Source organism: Cyberlindnera jadinii, assembly GCF_001661405.1.
Source record: "Cyberlindnera jadinii NRRL Y-1542 unplaced genomic scaffold CYBJAscaffold_3, whole genome shotgun sequence".
Classification (NCBI taxonomy): domain Eukaryota; kingdom Fungi; phylum Ascomycota; class Saccharomycetes; order Phaffomycetales; family Wickerhamomycetaceae; genus Williopsis; species Williopsis jadinii.
The window spans coordinates 1,107,203-1,124,356 of record NW_017963654.1 but is presented as its reverse complement, the minus strand read 5'-3'; the positions used below and the strand labels follow the sequence as shown (position 1 = coordinate 1,124,356).

Genomic DNA, 17,154 nt, shown 5'->3' with positions numbered 1-17,154 from the left:
GTGGCACAGTCAAGACAAGAGAACGACCAGGCTGGGTTGATTAAACCAACAATGAAGGCAATACCAGCTGACGACCAACCAGTGTTGTTCTCAAATTCCTTGAACACGAAACTTGGTGGTTGGAAATGACCACTAGAGCACGCCAGCACAGTTATCGTGATAGTAACAAACGAGAAAAGAGAGGTGTACAGAGCAGCAGAGGAGATATATGGAAGTGGTTCATTCCAGATGTTGAAAAACACAAGGAACAAGTTGGTGAGTTCGAAAGCAACAAACACCTCCCATGTCTTTGGCAATGAGTCTCTACCAGTGGACAAGTTGTACATACCACAGATTGCTGATGCAATGGAGATCGTAACAGAGGCCGTGGTGAAAATGGATCCAAACCATGCCATCGAACCACACATGTAAGCCCAGAATCTTCTGTACTTCTTAGGCGCCAGCTTAAAAGTCCAGTAGTATTGACCACCAGAGTTCTCGGGGAACGCGCTCACTAACTCAGATAGAGATGTTCCGATACATATGGAGATGGCTGCCACGATCATGATACCATATACAATAAGCATCGGGCCACCAGAAGAGATACCTGTCACCAAGGATGCAGAGATACCAAACCACGAGTTTGTCAGACCGAAACCAACACCCAGCAAAGACCAGATGTTGAAGTTCTTTCTGAGCTCATGGTGGTAACCTTCCTTGTCAACCTCACCGAGCGTTGTGTTCTCGACATCACCTCTTTCAAACGAATTCGTCTCCGACTGTACAGAGCTGATTTGATAAGGCTGTTTCTTATCTATTGAGAGTCTTGTGGTTGATGAAGACATTACTTGTTCTTGAGAATCTCGACCCACGCTGATTTGTCGAACGTTGTGGAGGTGATCTGTAGGCGATTTTATATGCGTCGACCACACCTCCGAATTATATTGTTCAACAACCTTGCCAGATTGGGGCGCTGATAAGAGCCGCGTATCATCTTTTTCAACGTTGATCTGTGTAATTCAAGGCCTGGAGAGTTTCTCTATACTTCGTTATCGTCGTGGCCCGTCGTGATAAACGGTTGCTGCTGCTGCTGCCGCTGCAACTTTTGTATTTCGGTTTGCAGCGCATGAGGCTCAGCTGGAACCTTTACCCAGGGCGTCTTGGTGAGAAAGTCTGCTTTGGGTAAAAATTCGATATCGACGCTCTCTGTCTCTCTCGCTCTCCACAATGTCGCGGGAACTTGGACGAATCTTGTGAGACGCGTTATTGGGCCGAAAGTGTCAGAGTTTAACGTATGTATGTCGTTATTACTATGTTGACAGTCTTGGACGTGTTGTAGTAGCCATTGATTAATAATTAGGACCCTCTCTACGGTTAAGTTCCGGAAGAATTGGTACGATTAGGTGAAGCACAAGGAGGAATTGATCCGGCCGGCAAACTCCAGCTGCTGGCCACTTTTCTTGTGAGGTTTTGGTTGCAGGCCCCGTCGCTCTAGCGGAAGTCATGTGCGCTTGTCGTTATCTTGAACAGCCGGTTTTGGTGTTAAACGCTTTGAACTTCTCAATGTTGATGTAGATGGTTAAGAACAAGTAAAAGCTTGACGTGGAAATAACGACAATATTTCCAAGTCTGTTCCCTGTCCATATCCAGCTCTGTTGAATAGCATTAAACAGTTGGTAAATTTGTAATCCCCAAGGGAAATTATAAGCCTCTTCTTCCAGGAACGGCTACGCCAACCAAAGGCCCGATTAGAGAGGTATGTAGTCACATCCATACAATACACTCTTCTTTTCGGGAGACTCATATCTGGAGATATTTTGACAACCCTGTATTTTCCGGACTGAGGCTCCAAAAGGAGGCGTAAGATATGGTCCTGCGGAGTTTGTGTGGTATAGGATTCGGTCACCAGTGTGAATTTGATTAGCCAAAGCAACTTGACCTCCACTTTAGAGATAGCTTGTCACACATCTTCATGTGCAGCCCATGCTCCGACCGTGATCGAATAGATTATTGTAGTCCCTGGTATCTATTGTCATCTACATGCTGAATATGGAGGGTCCAACCGCAATGAGCACATGACAAACACGTGCAGTCTGCGCAGCGTTATCTACACTATCACGGTTTAAATCTTAAAACATGTCTTGGTTGTTTTTGAACCAGTACGCTACATATGATTTGACTAGACCAGTATGATCAAAACGTGCATTTGTAATAGCACATCTCTGATTTGGTCTACTCTCCAAACTCCACATGAATTATGTGATATGAGGTAAAGCAAGATAAACTCTCCACGGGTTGTCCCCGAGCCCATAGCCTTGTTTACGCCGTGCCCACTCCACGAAGTGATAGGACCTATAAAAGCTTTCGAAATTCCCCCTCGACTCTCTGTTTCAAAGTCCATAGCCATGCGTTGCACCCAATCCGGCTAAAGTTTGACCAATTCCCTCACCGTCCTTGTAAACATATCTATCAGGGCATGCATGACGTCTGCATGTGCTTCACTGGTGCTAATGATGTATTGTAAAATCCCCCTGGTATATGTGATCTACGGTGTAAAATAACTGCTAGTAAACAAGTACCTCAGTACTGTTACTAAATTCCAATTTTAATGCTCAGCCATTTGCTGGGCGTCAGATAAGGAAAATAATCAATCAATTAAACGCAAGTTGATTATCTGGGATGTGTGTAATTTGTGATTCTGGGTATAGTTAGATCTGTTACTTCTTTATCTCAACACACCTAACGTAGCCGATTAGCTTGATAATGGTAATCAAGATCATCTATCCGAGAACCTTCCGCTTAGCAATCAATGATGAACATGCTCTCCCTGTGATTAATTTCGCTTGTGACGGTGTCGCCAAAACATGACCATAGACAGAATCTCAGCTCTTTCAGTTCAGAGCTTTTGGCGTTGCAATGGTAGAAATACTACATGTGTAAATTCACTCTAGGCTTGAAATTCTACTTGCCACGTTTATTGCGGTGGAATTATCCATTCCAATATATCGCATTGTAATTTGAACCTTTAACTAAGACTACTGGTAGCCTTCTGTTTGAACTGGAGGTCTTGTAGATGACATCTTACGCCAACTAGTTTCACGCCATTCGATCACAAACATTTTGCCTGGCTCGATTACGTCTCAGTGATTAAATTAGTTGAGAGTTAACGTTCCTGTCACACGTGCTTCTCTTCCTATAGTGATACCCTGTGTTGAAAGTACACAGCACTGCATTGTATGAAATCTCTTGCCATTATTGAAGACGAGCATATCAAAGTACTTTAGTACATTTTTGGAAAATTCAGCAACAGGGCTACACCAGTTGAAGTGTTACGCAACTGAATCAAGTATTGACAGTATACAGCTATAACAGTTCGAATCTTTGGGTGATCCTCAGCAAACGTGTATATGAGCGCATAGAGAATCATGGCAACAAGTACAACAGCTGCATAATTCATAGAGTTCTTATCAACTGGCATTGTAAAAGGAAAACAGAAAGAGACCCAGGCAAAAATGGTCCAACAGATTGTTACAATGTTGGAGAAAAGACCAAACTTACCCATCCAGAAAGGATCGTGCTTGATGTTGTCTCTTCCCTTGTACAAGAGACAAACGATTGGAATGGAATATGACAACAGTAAAAATGTGATACAGCCAGTAACCATGGCATTGTACGCCGTTGTGAACCCCATGTAAATACAACCAACAATAGCACACCAGAAGCAAGACACAGGGCACCATGTTTGTTACCTAACGCTTGATAGAAGATATCCAAGATTGGAACTCTTGTGGTGGAACTTAGAATAGCATCCAAGTTTCTAATGCAGAAGAACATGGAAATCGCATAACAGAACGGTGTGGCAAATCTAATAGCAACTGTCGACAAGATGGAAACAGGAATCCAACGTTCTGGCTCGACGATCTCTTCTGCCGTGTGGGTGGCACAGTCGAGACAAGAGAACGACCAGGCTGGGTTGATTAAACCAACAATGAAGGCAATACCAGCTGACGACCAGCCAGTGTTGTTCTCAAAGTCCTTGAACACGAAACTGGCTGGCTGGTAATGACCACTAGAGCATGCCAGCATAGTTATTGTGATAGTAACAAACGAGAGGTATACAGCGCAGCAGAGAAGATATATGGAAGTGGTACGTTCCAGATGTTGAAGTTCTGTCTGAGCTAATGGTGGTAACCTTCCTTGTCGACCTCATCGAGCGTTGTGTTTCCGATATCACCTCTTTCAAACGAATTCGTCTCCGACTGTACAGAGTTGGTAGGATAGCACTGCTTCTTGTCTGTTGATTTAATTGTATTTGATGATGACATTATTGCTCTAAAAGAGTCAACATTTGGTCTTTTTCTTCTGGTGCTGTTGAAGTGATATCGGATACCTTTTAGACTTCGACAAGTGAAAAGTCCATTCGTTGATGAAAGCCGTGTTGATCGCTGGTGCTAGCGGTTGTTAGAAGGCTTCATCTTAATTATCCGCGGTTGCACTGCTGTATGATAGAGCCTTGTGCATATGTGCGTACACCAATTATGAGTAACTGATGTCTAATTGGACGTCAGTTTAGAGTATTCAATCCCTCCTCCCACTGTTACGGGATGGGAGTAAGTCTCCTTTAGGTAAAAATTTGATTTCATCAAAGTAAATGGGGTCAGACTATGTCCTTTGAAATATATGTTTATAATTCTCATGTTTAAGTGACATGATTATCTTCCCGTGCAATATGCACCGAGGATGATCATCAGAATATCTGGGAAAGCATACAGAGCCTTGGTGAGCTCATCACAAAATCTTGGTACAACTGGGATCCGACCCATTTGATTGGAAAGGTAAGCTATTCATCTTCTTGGGGCCTATAACTTTGAGACTCTCGAGAAAGATTTTCAACGACAAGCACTGAAAATGTATACCTGCTCATCTCTAAGAACGTTTCAACTGGAGAAGCAAGGAGTCTTCTAAAAGAGCTCATACGTGACAAATTTGTGGGTATCTGGACATCACACAAGAGGATGGAACATAGTTTCACTTCAATTCTTTGATTCCAATGTATAGAGCAAAAGAAGCAACAGCGCATATCTCTTACACAAGCGTATCAACCAGGTACGTAGACGGATGCAATCATAGAAGATCCAGCTTGTCCAACAGGTTCTGTGTCTTCTGCGTCTCTTCCTTCCCGTTGTTGATCATCTCTTTGTCCTTCTTGATATCCTCCTGCATCTTGTTCGTCTGTAGCATTGTACTCTTGCTTTCTTGCTTTCTGCCCTTCTGCCCTTTACCAGCTATAGCGGCAGCGTTAATTATGTCCGCCAAATCAAGCGAATTCGATGCGATGACTTTAGAAGCCGTGGTTCTGGATGAGCTTTTCGATACTTTGAAAGACTTTTTCGTCTTACTGTTGTTGTTCTTCTTAGCTGAGATCTTCTGCTTCTGTGCCATTATCGTACACTTCTTTGTATTCAAAGACAAATAGGCCAAAAGATAGACCGTATAGATTCAAAAGTATTGCGCGATGAGCTCTCTCTCTCTCGAAAGCCGAGTGAAAATTTTACCGACTTGATTACGTCATCATGAACTCGATTCACCGAACAGCCAACCACAAAAAAAGCACACGCAATCCAAGAAGAAGAACAACAACAAATGTAAACATCATCAACACTTTGGGAAAACAGGAGCGCTACATCACGGCGCTTACGTCCTATCCTTGTTTTATTGCTTTGTTCCTTCTTGCTTGCTCTAATAGACGCTGATAGCCTGGCATTTATCATCACAGCAGGACGCAATGCCTTCATATGACCATCCCAGTGCGGCAGGTATAGGCTCAACAACACACACACCAGGAGCGTTTGCCAAAGGGTTAGCGGGCTCGTCTTCGCTCAGGAACTACAGGGTAACCGAACAGATTGTGAATTTGGATGTGGATTTGGAAAATAGAAGCATTGTTGGATCAACGACGATCATTGTAACTCCCACAGAGCCGGTGTTGAAGTTTGTCAAATTGGACTGCCGTCAATTGACCATTGAGTCTGTGTTGGTCAACGGGAAAAGAGCCCAGTACTTGTATGAGGACCCCTTGAGAGAGGAATATGATGCTCTACTAGGGGAGAGGAAGTCGGTGTTCAACGATGTTCATCAATACCATTTCTATAAGGGTCAACATGAAAAGATGTTCAGAGGTGAACATACAGAGGAGTTGACGATAATAATGCCTGATAACTTGAAGTTATATCCACAAGACCCGTCCACGATATCGGGAATGACTCCACATGGAGGCCAAACGCACACTCCTGGCAGTCATAAGGCTACAAATCTTGAAATGTTTTATACGAATGTGAAGATCAGAATCGAATATTCTTTGAAGAACCCAACCACAGGTCTGCACTTTGTCGGTGGAAAAGGATCCTCCTTGTCTAAAAACGAATGGTACGCTTACACTTCAAACACATCTTATGGTGTTTCGACGTCTTCCTGGGTACCATGTGTTGATAGCCTTGTGGATAAGTGTTCATGGACACTTGACATTGGGGTACCGAAAACAGTTAAGCAAATTGGTGTTTCGAAGCTCATTGGTGCTCTCGATTCTAACACTTTAAACGCCACTGAAGATGATGAGGATGAGGATGAAAGCACTGAGATTTCGGTTGTGTTTGGAGATTTTGCAGGGCAAAAGGAAAATGCGCATCCTGTGGACTTGGCTAAGAAATCTGTCTCTATCGATTTGTACAATGCCACTTCTGCTCACCATATCGGCTTTGTGGTGGGTCCCTTTGTCCAAGTTCCACTAATAAACTTCCAAGATGATGATGCAGCAAGGGAAAAGGACACATCATCTGTTCCTATTGCTGTATACTGCTTCCCCCATCAGACCTCTGACGCATTAAACACAACAATCTTCATGCATAAGGCCTTGGACTTTTTCTCAAAGGAGTTTGGTTCTTATCCAAATGCAAGTTGTGCTCTTGTATTTATCAACGATCTTGACATTGACTACAATGGCTTCTGTGGGTTCACACTGTTGAATGATAGACTATTGTACTCGATCAATGAAATTGACCCTCTCTTTGACAGTACATACAAGTTGTTGGTCTCTTTAGCAGAACAATGGTCCGGAATATACGTCGTGCCAAGCACTTACAATGATATTTGGATCACTGTTGGAATTGCTCATTACATGGCTCTTCAGTTTATTAAGGATCTTATGGGTTTGAACGAGTATAAATACAGGATCAAGAGACAAGCTGAACGTATCTGTGAAGAGGACGTTGGGAAAGATCCTCTCTCAAAGCCAAATTTCGCATTCCCAGTTGCCCATAAGGATCTCGACTTTATCAAACTCAAAGCTCCAATTGTTCTCTTCATTTTGGATAAGAGAATGACTAAACAATCATTTGGTCTTTCAAGGGTATTTCCAAAAATTTTCCTGCAATGCATGTCTGGAGACTTACCTAACGGTAGTTTGAGTACTCATCACTTCCAGCACGTGTGTGAAAAGGTGAACCACAACAGACTAGAGACGTTTTTTAGACAGTGGGTTCATGGCTCCGGTGTACCTGTCTTCATGGTTAGTCAAAGGTTTAACAAGAAAAGAATGTTCATTGAAATGGGTATCAGACAAGTCCAGGGCCAGGATCCGCTTGAAAAGCAACCAACAAAAGATAACTTTATCCCAAATGCTGTTCACAAGATTAACGTTGAATCTGAATCAGGTACAAAAATCAAGAGTCATCAGTTGTTCACGGGCCCAATGACTATTCGTATTCATGAAGCCGATGGAACGCCATACGAACACATCGTTGATCTGAAAGAAGGCTTCACCAAGCTTGACATTCAATACAATACAAAATATAAAAGGCTGAAAAGAAGTCAGAAGCAAATCAAATCGGAAAAAGAGGCTAAGGAAGCCGCTGAAGAAGACGACCAAATCCTTCTTCACTGTTTAGGGGATATTTTACAAACGCCAAATGACATCAGTGACTGGAAGTTAACCGACTGGAGTAAAGAGGAAGAAATGAAGATGACGAATGAAGCATTTGAGTGGATCAGAATTGACGCTGACTTTGAATGGATCTGTAAGATTCACTTGACCCAGCCTGATTATATGTACGCATCACAATTACAACAGGATAGAGATGTGGAGGCACAATTGGAATCGATCCACTATTTTGAAAACTCTCAGCCATCGGCTCTTTATTCTTCTATCTTGTTGAGGACGTTGATGGATGACAGATACTACTATGGAATCAGAGTTTCAGCAGCCTTGGCGATGGCAAAGCTAGCCAAGAAGGAGACCAATTGGATCTCCAAAGAACACCTTCTTCTTGCTTTCAAAAGGTTGTTCTGTTTCCAAAACTCCGAGATGCCTATGCCGAATGATTTCTCTGACTTCCCTACGTATTTCATAAATAATGCTATACCGCTGGCATTATCCCTTATTAGGGATGAGAATCAAAGGTGTCCTTTGGATGTGAAACGTTTTTTGTTGTCGATCTTGAAGTACAATCAAAATCTTGGAAATAACTACAGCGATACACATTACGTGGGTCATTTACTTGAGTGTCTCACATCTGCTATCATCGCAAATACGCCGTCCTTGAACGAATTAAACGATGATGAAAAGCGTTTCCTCGACCACGCAATGGGAGAGATTTCAAGACAGCAAAAAATGGATGAATGGACAGAAAAGAGCTCGGTGAGTGTTGTTGCGCTTACACAGAAGTTGCGCCTTCGTGCCAGTGGTCTTTTGGAGATCACGCCGGAATATATGATTGAACGTACCTGTAACACGAACTCGCCTGATATCAGAATAGCTGCTTTTGAAGGTCTATTCCAAATGGGTGCACTGAAGAACTCCGGTATTATGAAGTACTTCTTCATGACATTGTTATTTGAGAGAAGTGGTTATTTGAAAAATGGGCTTGCGCTTGCGCTCTCCAGAGGATTGGCCGCTTCTGTTATAGAAGGTTGTTCAGCAGAACTCGATGAAGATGAACTCAGCCGTCCTATTGACGTTACTGAAGACAGTTCTTCCAATAATGGAATAATCATCGAGGAAGGAAACAGCCATGCTTTTGAGTCTAGAAGAGATGCAGCATCTCGAACGAGTTTGAAGGGTGCCATTGACCTACTCAGACGACAATATAGCGAATACATTCCCCTTCAAAGAGAGATGTGGAACGCAGTCAGAAACCCGCTATTGAGCATAGGGCTGAAAAGAGATTTATTCGATATCATAGCTGTGGTGATCCCTTCATTGGATACTCTAGCTGTGACACTTCCTATGCCTAGAGAGAAAAGACTTGTCGCTGAGAACCAAGGCCGTGGTGTTGTTCTTTTCAAGAGAGAAGGTTATTTCAAGATCTCACTCCCTATCATTGCGAAGCCGTCAACTGCAAAGCCCCCTACTCAAAAGGCACCTGTGATCCAACGCAGAAAGTCAATTTCGAAGCCAATTCTGAAGAACAAGTCAACCACTGTGAGGGCCAAGATTAGACGCCACGGTCCAGCTAAGCTGAGATATGTGAAGATCATCTATCGTAAGGGGCAGTCACATATTCTTGTATCCTCTTCTCCAATCAAATCGAAGAAAGTATCGCTGAAAATACAGAGTGATAAATTGAAGGCTATTTCAGAAGGCTCTCTACGTCTTGATCTAACAGTTCCACCAAAATCCAAGTCGCAACCTGTGGAAACATCAACTATTCCATCAATTAATCCAGTTATCACATCTCCGGCAAAGTTAAAACCAAAACTCAAACTCAAATTCAAATTTTAATGTGATTGTACTATCTAATGACGATTCTTTTAATGATATATTTGCAAATCTGTAGACGCATTAATAGCCAGTATATGAATCAACGAATTTTTGGACAGAATAGGAAAAGGGCGAACACTAGTAGCGAAATTTTGCGAAAACAAAATTTGGGCAAAAAAAAATGGTGTTTGAAAGGCGAGCGCCAAAGAAAAATCAAAACATCAACACAAACCCGAAAAGCCAAACAAAAACAAGAAAGAAGGCTTAAGAAAGTACTACGATAAAACTACCTGAGGCGCTTAGCTTTGAATTGACATTTTGCATATACTCAGTGGCTGGTTTGACAACTGATTTAGGTTGTTGGGATGTCCTCAGACTCTAAGAATAGGCGCCACAGTGGAAGACTGCGTAAAGTTGAAGTTTCTGACACTGTGAGTATCGCCAACACTGAGAATCCCAACAAGAGACGGAAATCCATCCGCTCAGCGGCTTCACGGCAACATCAACTTGACAATGGTGTCTCTCAGAGTGTTGTTGAGATTGATGGTGTGAAGTACATAGAAGATCAAGAGGCGCTTCAGAGGTATCGTCAGGAAGGTGGAGATGTTGGCGGTCTTGATCTGTTGGGTAAACTCAGCGCAGCGCATCATCTGTTGTCCTCAGAACTGGCACACCTTCAGCGATTCACGTCGCTGGTTACATGGGAACCTGATTTCTCCAATTCCAAGCTGCATAATGATTACCTAGAGGATAAATACGATTTATGGAATGACGATGAACAGGCGACTGGCGGGAGCTCACGAAAGTCCAGACGTAGTAAAAGAGTTGTTGTTAACCCTCTGATTTCAGACGTTGAAAAAGCTGAGGCAAAATTCGTTGAGGAAGTGTTCCATCCATCGCAGTACTACAGAGATCATTTCTTGAGGGAGAAAAATGTGAAAAAACCAATACAGGGCAACGAGCCAGCGTCTATTTCGCCAAAGAGACATAAAGACACTGTAATAGCAGAGAAGCAGAAAGTGAGGAAGGGTTCTGTTCAGTCGAAACAGGCAAGGGTTAAATCTAAAGCAGGGCATAAAGGATCACGTTCTAAGGAACTCTCTGGAGACGAACTGGAACAAGTTATCGAGGGAACGGAGGATAGTGATGACGATGATGACGAAGAAGAGGAGGATAATGAGGATTCACTGGATGAGGATTCCCTACCGTTGTTTATCGAGAACGGACCTGTTCCTAAACTTCACCTCTTGTTAAATCCCCCACAAGCAACAATAACTGCTCCGGAACACGTCGCTAAATCTGAATTTGGATCACTTGAAGGATATCTGAGCTCCTTCAGGTCTCTTGATGAAGACATCACTCCGGAGCAATACGAATCACATATCCAGGCACAACGTGAGTTTGTTGAAAATTTCAAACGTGCTGTACAGAATAATGTTCTTGCTGTTGATTCAGAGTTTAATGTGACTAAGGTTCCCTTACCACGTCCTTTCAAAGACCCTTTAAGAAACCAACATACACATCATGACCATTTGGTAGGTCAAGCTGTTTACCTTTCGAAGTTGATTGGTGACAGTAAGAGGGCAAGGATTCAAAGAGCCAGAAAGGTTTCACAGATGGTGGAAAGTCATTTCAAGAGACTTGTCGGTGCTGAAGAACGCGCGCGCAAAGAAGAAGAGAGACGTCTCAAGGCTTTGGCACGAAATGCAATACATGCTGTCAAAAAGAGATGGACTATGGCTGAAAAGGCATATAGAATTCTGAAGAAACAGGAAATTGAGGAGTTAAAACGTATTAAAGGCAAAGAGCATCTAAGTCAAATGCTTGAGCACTCAACACAACTACTTGAGGCACAAATGTCGAAGCAAAGCGATGATGAGGATGTCAGTGAAATCAGTCATCAAAGTGATTCTGTGGATCTCTCAGATTTTGTTGATGACAAGTTACAGGATGTGGATGACTCCAAACTAACTGTTGAGCAGTTGAAAGCAAAGTACGGTCATCTACAAGGTCTGGATTTTGAGGAAGTCAGTGAAGCTACAGAACGTGAAACAACCGTTCCAGAAGAGACCGATAGAGACGAACCTGTCCTAGAGGAGACCGATAGAGACGAAACACCTGTTGAATTGACTGAACAAGAGAAAACTGTATTAGAGAATGAAAATGCCGCTGAACATGATTCACTCTTGGACAGTGATACATCCTTAAGCTCTGATGAGGACTTGGATAGCGAAATGGAAGATTCTGAAGAAGAAGAACCAGGAGAAGAGGATGCTTCTGAACATGGTGGCTTGGCTTCTCTGTTTGGTAATGTTGCAGCAGACGACGAGGACAACGAATACTCTGAGAGAAGCGAAAACGAATCAACCGACGAAGCAGAAAGTGAATCAATAAAAACAACCCCAGAAGATCAAGCGAAGGACATATTAACACCAAGTTCCACGCCAGATGCAGAGAAAAGCATCACTAAAACGTCCAGGGCCTCAACTGAGACAGCAGATGGCGGTGTTGTGGATGTTCCGGTTCCTGACTTACTCCTCAGAGGAAACTTGAGATCGTACCAAAAGCAGGGTCTTAATTGGCTTGCAAGTTTGTACAACAATCACACGAATGGTATTCTAGCAGATGAAATGGGTCTTGGTAAAACTATTCAAACAATTAGTTTGATATGTTACCTGGCGGTTTTCAAGGGAATTTGGGGGCCTCATCTGATCGTGGTTCCTACATCTGTGCTTTTGAACTGGGAAATGGAATTCAAGAGGTTTGCGCCTGGGTTCAAATTAATGGTATACTATGGGTCTCCTCAGCAGAGAAAGGAAAAAAGAAAAGGTTGGAATAAGCCTGATACTTTTCACGTCTGTATAACATCTTATCAGCTTGTTTGTCAAGATCAACAAATTTTCAAGAGAAAAAAATGGAGATATATGATCTTGGATGAAGCACATAATATCAAGAACTTCAAATCCAATCGTTGGAATGCTTTGTTGAACTTTAACACAGAGAACAGATTGTTGTTGACAGGAACTCCACTGCAAAACAATATTATGGAGTTGTGGTCCCTACTGTACTTTCTTATGCCTTCTTCCAAAGCTACACAAAGTATGCCATCTGGTTTTGCAAATTTGGAGGACTTTCAACAGTGGTTTGGAAAGCCTGTTGATAAAATCATTGAGGGAGGTAATTCGGAAATTGATCTTGAATCCAAGAAGACAGTTTCCAAATTGCATCAAGTTTTAAGACCGTACCTCTTACGTCGTCTCAAAGCAGATGTTGAATCACAGATGCCCGCAAAACATGAGCATGTTGTTGTTTGTCGTTTATCAAAACGACAGTACAAATTGTATCACGAATATCTGGCGAGAAGTGACACCAAGGATATGTTAAGGAATGCAAACTACATATCAATTATCAACTGTTTGATGCAATTGAGAAAAGTGTGCAATCATCCAGATTTATTTGAAGAGAGGCCAATTCTGACATCTTTTGCTGTACCTCATTCGGTCATCACTTCATATGATACCACAGAGTATACAATAATGAGGCTTTTGAGTTCTAAAAGAATGGACACAGATGTTGACTTCGATGTTTTGAATCTGAACTTCACTCAGTTTGAGAAAGACGGGCTGTATACGTCTCATTGTTCTACTATAAACAAGCTACAATCATCAACTGAATTTCACAAACAAATCGAAGTTTTAGCCTCTGAGACTTCCAAAGAGCATGTGCCAAACTATTCTGATATAAAAGAGTTCTATGACTACACTACGTTTAGTGAAAAGAAGAATTTAAAAAGCCATTTAGAGCAAACCCTATATCTGAATCAGCTAAGATGTGGGAAAATGCCAGTATATGGTGCCAATGTTTTAAAACTTCTCAGTGTCGTTGAACCTTTTGATTTGCAACCATCGTATGGTAATGAAATGATGAAACCTCTGAAGACAAGGATCTTGGACATGAAAGATACAGTGGATCGATTTGCGTTTGTTACACCTGCAGTTGTAACTTTGAACATGAAAAAACTCAGTGTTTCAAGAGAGCTCGAGAATGAACTGACTTCGAATGTGACGCAGATAGAGAACCCTTTTCATGAGATACAAACGAAGTTATCTATTCAATTTCCTGATAAGAGTTTATTGTTGTACGATTGTGGAAAATTGCAGAAGCTTTCCAAGCTTTTGCAGCAACTAAAAGACGGAGGTCATCGTGCATTGATCTTTACTCAAATGACGAAAGTGTTGGATATTTTGGAACAATTCTTGAACATCATGGGTGTGAGGTACATGAGACTTGATGGTGCAACGAAGATCGAGGATCGTCAAATTCTCACTGAGAGATTCAACTCTGATCCAAAGATCACGGTATTTATTTTATCAACTAGATCAGGAGGTTTAGGTATTAATCTTACTGGTGCAGATACCGTGATCTTCTATGATTCTGATTGGAATCCTGCAATGGATAAGCAGTGCCAAGATCGTTGTCACCGTATCGGACAAACCAGAGACGTTCACATCTACAGATTTGTATCTGAGTATACCATTGAATCTAACATTTTGAAAAAGGCTAATCAAAAGAGACACTTGGATAACGTTGTTATTCAAGAAGGTGAATTTACAACTGATTATTTCAGTAAGCTTTCTGTGAAAGATTTACTCGGCGATCAAGGAAATGATGATCTGGATGACTCTAAACCATTATTCGATGATTCAACAAGGCTTAACAGTGCACTGGCACAGGCTGAGGATGAGACCGATGCCAAGGCTGCTAAGGAAGCCATGAAAGAGGTCAACTTGGACGACGTTGACTTCGACGAAAATGAAGCAGGTGAAAATAATAAAGAACAGCACGAGTCGTTTGGTCAGGATGATGAAGGGTTTGGTCACATTGATGAATATATGATCAGATATATTGCTAATGGTTACTATTATGATTAGTGGATATCTGTTTTATAATCGACACGACACGTTGTATTACATGTAACAAGGGACTTGATGACTACGGTTTTCATTGGCTTGTAGCCCAATCATCAAAAACAAACTGCAACCACAACCGAGTTTCAAGATTAATGGGCATCATAAATGCATACTATACTGAGCGCTTTAGGTTACAGAATATATCTGTGTGTATAGAAGAATAACAAGAGACTTATAAAGCACCTCCATTGGATACTAACTATTTCCAGCAGCTGATATTCGATGAACACAAGTTAGTGTTTGCTATTTACAGTTGACAGATTTCACAAAAACAAAAAAGGTCGTACCCGGATTCGAACCGGGGTTGTTCGGATCAAAACCGAAAGTGATAACCACTACACTATACAACCGACTTCAAGAACAGGAACACTATCTGTTTACCATCCTTAGTAGTATTGTTTTGTTGAGTAAGCTTTACATACAACATTAATTCGAACAATGACGTGAGACCAATTGGTACAAACAAAGCAACTACATATTAGTTCTTGATAAAAGTAGAATGGTAGTGTTTTTATGAATAAGTAAGGCTTCCCCACTGAGTAAAGAAAAAATCATGACAAAAACAAATCATGTACCCGCCTAAAATGGCACCACATCAAAACTTAGGAAGGTACTTTCACAAGTGGTAGTAAACAAAACACGTATGCACGGCGTAAGAATGATATAAAGCTCAAAAAACAGATGGGATCGTAAAAAAATAATGACAAAGCAAACAAAAAAACAACCATCAGCAATGCATGTAACATGGACAAGAAACTGTGTGATAAACAAATGGAGCAATCTCAAACAAGAGGGGGAACATATTTAAACAAAGGAAGAACAAATCATGTCGAGTAATATTCAGCCAACGATATCAAGCAAAACGAAAAGAGACAAACACAAATACAATATAAAAACAAACGTGAGAGTTCAGGGATTTCCTGGTAAGTAAGATGCTGAGCGTTGACACACGCACATGCACATCCTTGAAAGAAGAGAGTCAACAAGAATCACCTCCATGAAGAATCAAAAGACAAATCCGTTAGAAAGAGAATCAATGGTGTCCAGTCTCCCATCACGAGCTGCAAGGTATAGTTGGTTCAATCTTGATTGTTCCATACCTTCTGATCTATCTCTTTCGAATTGGGTGTTTGTAGCGGACTGAACAATCTTGTCGACCCCAAATTCACCAGTTATACCTGGAATGGAACCCTGTTGAGGGATCTGTGAGAATTGTTGAGGTTCTTGGTCGAATCCATACAGTATAGGCAATTCTTGTTGAGGCTTATACTGCATATGTTGACCCTTGGGGTTTGCACTAGAACGGCCCCAAGATAGCCTAACCCTGGAGTTACCAATTGGATATCCCTGCATCTTTGAAATGGCCAATTCTGCAGACGTGCGAGTTGTATATTGGACAAATCCACAGCCTTTCCCAATTGGGATCTTCACATAAGTAATATCGCCAAAAGGTTGGAAATACAGACGCAGATCCTCTTCTGTAACGACAGAACTCAACCCACCGATGAAAACTGTCGTATTATTAGGGTCTGTAAACTGGTTAAGTGGTGGTTGGTATTGGGAATCTAACGATCCCAATATTTGTTGGGCCCTAGGGGTGGATAGCAGAGGTTGCTGCTGTGGTTGCTCCTGTTGGAACTGTTGTGGCTGGTGTGAGAACTGCTGCGATTGGTATTGGTTAGCGAATCTCTGTTGGAATTGTTGACCTTGTACTTGTCCCTGACCTTGTCCCTGACCCTGCTGACGATTCTTTGGGACTGCAGTGGACACACGAATTGGACGTCCATTGACAACGGCACCTTGCATTTCTACAAGGGCTCTTTGTTGGTCGGTGTCACCAGAAAATCTCACAAACCCATAACCTTTTGACAACCCAGATTGCATATCAACCATGATCTTTGTACCTGTAACTGATGGATACTTGGATGCAAAGAACTCGAAAAGGATGGACTCTGTAACATCAGGTGCTAAGTCACCGACAAAGATGGAATTCTCGTTAGACGCATTGCCATTACCGTTAGCACCAGAATTGACATTGGCATTGTTATTTCTTCCAGTCGATCCACCAGATGCCCAGTTCAACTTGAGCAATCTGTTTGTGTTTGCAATACGAGAACCGTTCTTGGAGAGCGCATCGGACGCCTGGTTCAAATTCGGGAACTCAACAAAGCAATACCCAGCGTTGTACGCTTGGGTTCCGGTCTTGAAGTCCTTGATGATCTTAACGTTCACATCAACAAACCCAAACGATTGCCAAATGGCCTTGATGAAGCTCTCATCCCAAAATGGGTCCAACTCTCCCATCCATAGCTGAGTAGAGCTATTACGCAACGTTGATTGCTGCTGTGGACGGTATGGATGATAGTTTTGCTGCTGAGGCTGTTGAGAATAACCGTTGTAAGACATTCTTGTAAATAACAGTAAAAATGGTATGTGACAGACTCAAAAAAA

General features: G+C 42.0%; 6 protein-coding genes and 1 non-coding gene across 7 annotated transcripts in view; 2 read left to right on the top strand and 5 right to left on the bottom strand.

Moving 5' to 3' along the window:
• Positions 1 to 824, bottom strand: part of CYBJADRAFT_124742 (amino acid transporter) — a gene marked incomplete at both ends in the record, with an annotated part of 4,536 nt that extends 3,712 nt beyond the window's left edge. The window contains one exon of the mRNA XM_020212554.1: positions 108 to 824. Coding sequence (XP_020072117.1) covers positions 108 to 824 — 717 coding nt within the window. The remainder of the gene's footprint in view (positions 1 to 107) is intronic.
• Positions 825 to 3,259: 2,435 nt separating this feature from the next.
• CYBJADRAFT_161549 (uncharacterized protein) lies at positions 3,260 to 4,304 on the bottom strand (the record flags this gene model as incomplete). Its single annotated transcript, XM_020213621.1, has 4 exons — positions 3,260 to 3,423; positions 3,538 to 3,567; positions 3,696 to 4,031; positions 4,172 to 4,304. 4 exons carry the CDS (start codon positions 4,302 to 4,304, stop codon positions 3,260 to 3,262), a joined length of 663 nt encoding a protein of 220 aa, XP_020072116.1.
• Positions 4,305 to 5,103: 799 nt separating this feature from the next.
• Positions 5,104 to 5,421, bottom strand: CYBJADRAFT_161548 (uncharacterized protein; the record flags this gene model as incomplete). Its single annotated transcript, XM_020213620.1, has 1 exon — positions 5,104 to 5,421. The coding sequence occupies one exon, from the start codon at positions 5,419 to 5,421 to the stop codon at positions 5,104 to 5,106; it is 318 nt and encodes a 105-aa protein (XP_020072115.1).
• Positions 5,422 to 5,636: 215 nt separating this feature from the next.
• Positions 5,637 to 9,778, top strand: TAF2 (transcription initiation factor TFIID subunit TAF2). The gene has a single exon (XM_020214647.1). It carries the CDS (start codon positions 5,765 to 5,767, stop codon positions 9,752 to 9,754), a length of 3,990 nt encoding a protein of 1,329 aa, XP_020072114.1. The 5' UTR covers positions 5,637 to 5,764; the 3' UTR covers positions 9,755 to 9,778.
• Positions 9,779 to 9,984: 206 nt separating this feature from the next.
• On the top strand, positions 9,985 to 14,893 carry SWR1 (chromatin-remodeling protein SWR1; the record flags this gene model as incomplete). Its single annotated transcript, XM_020214646.1, has 1 exon — positions 9,985 to 14,893. A coding segment is annotated over exon 1 (4,562 nt), but the record flags the coding sequence as incomplete, so codon positions are not given.
• An 88-nt stretch (positions 14,894 to 14,981) lies between these two features.
• On the bottom strand, positions 14,982 to 15,053 carry CYBJADRAFT_t50. Its single transcript has one exon. It is a non-coding gene; the product is annotated as a tRNA-Gln (tRNA).
• A 655-nt stretch (positions 15,054 to 15,708) lies between these two features.
• NAM8 (Nam8p) lies at positions 15,709 to 17,109 on the bottom strand (the record flags this gene model as incomplete). Its single annotated transcript, XM_020216833.1, has 3 exons — positions 15,709 to 15,815; positions 15,882 to 16,268; positions 16,428 to 17,109. 3 exons carry the CDS (start codon positions 17,107 to 17,109, stop codon positions 15,709 to 15,711), a joined length of 1,176 nt encoding a protein of 391 aa, XP_020072112.1.
• Positions 17,110 to 17,154: the final 45 nt, after the last annotated feature.

What these genes read in the sequence shown, in the direction of transcription:
- TAF2 (XM_020214647.1), top strand. Translation starts at nt 5,765, where the DNA reads ATGCCTTCATATGACCATCCCAGTGCGGCAGGTATAGGCTCAACAACA.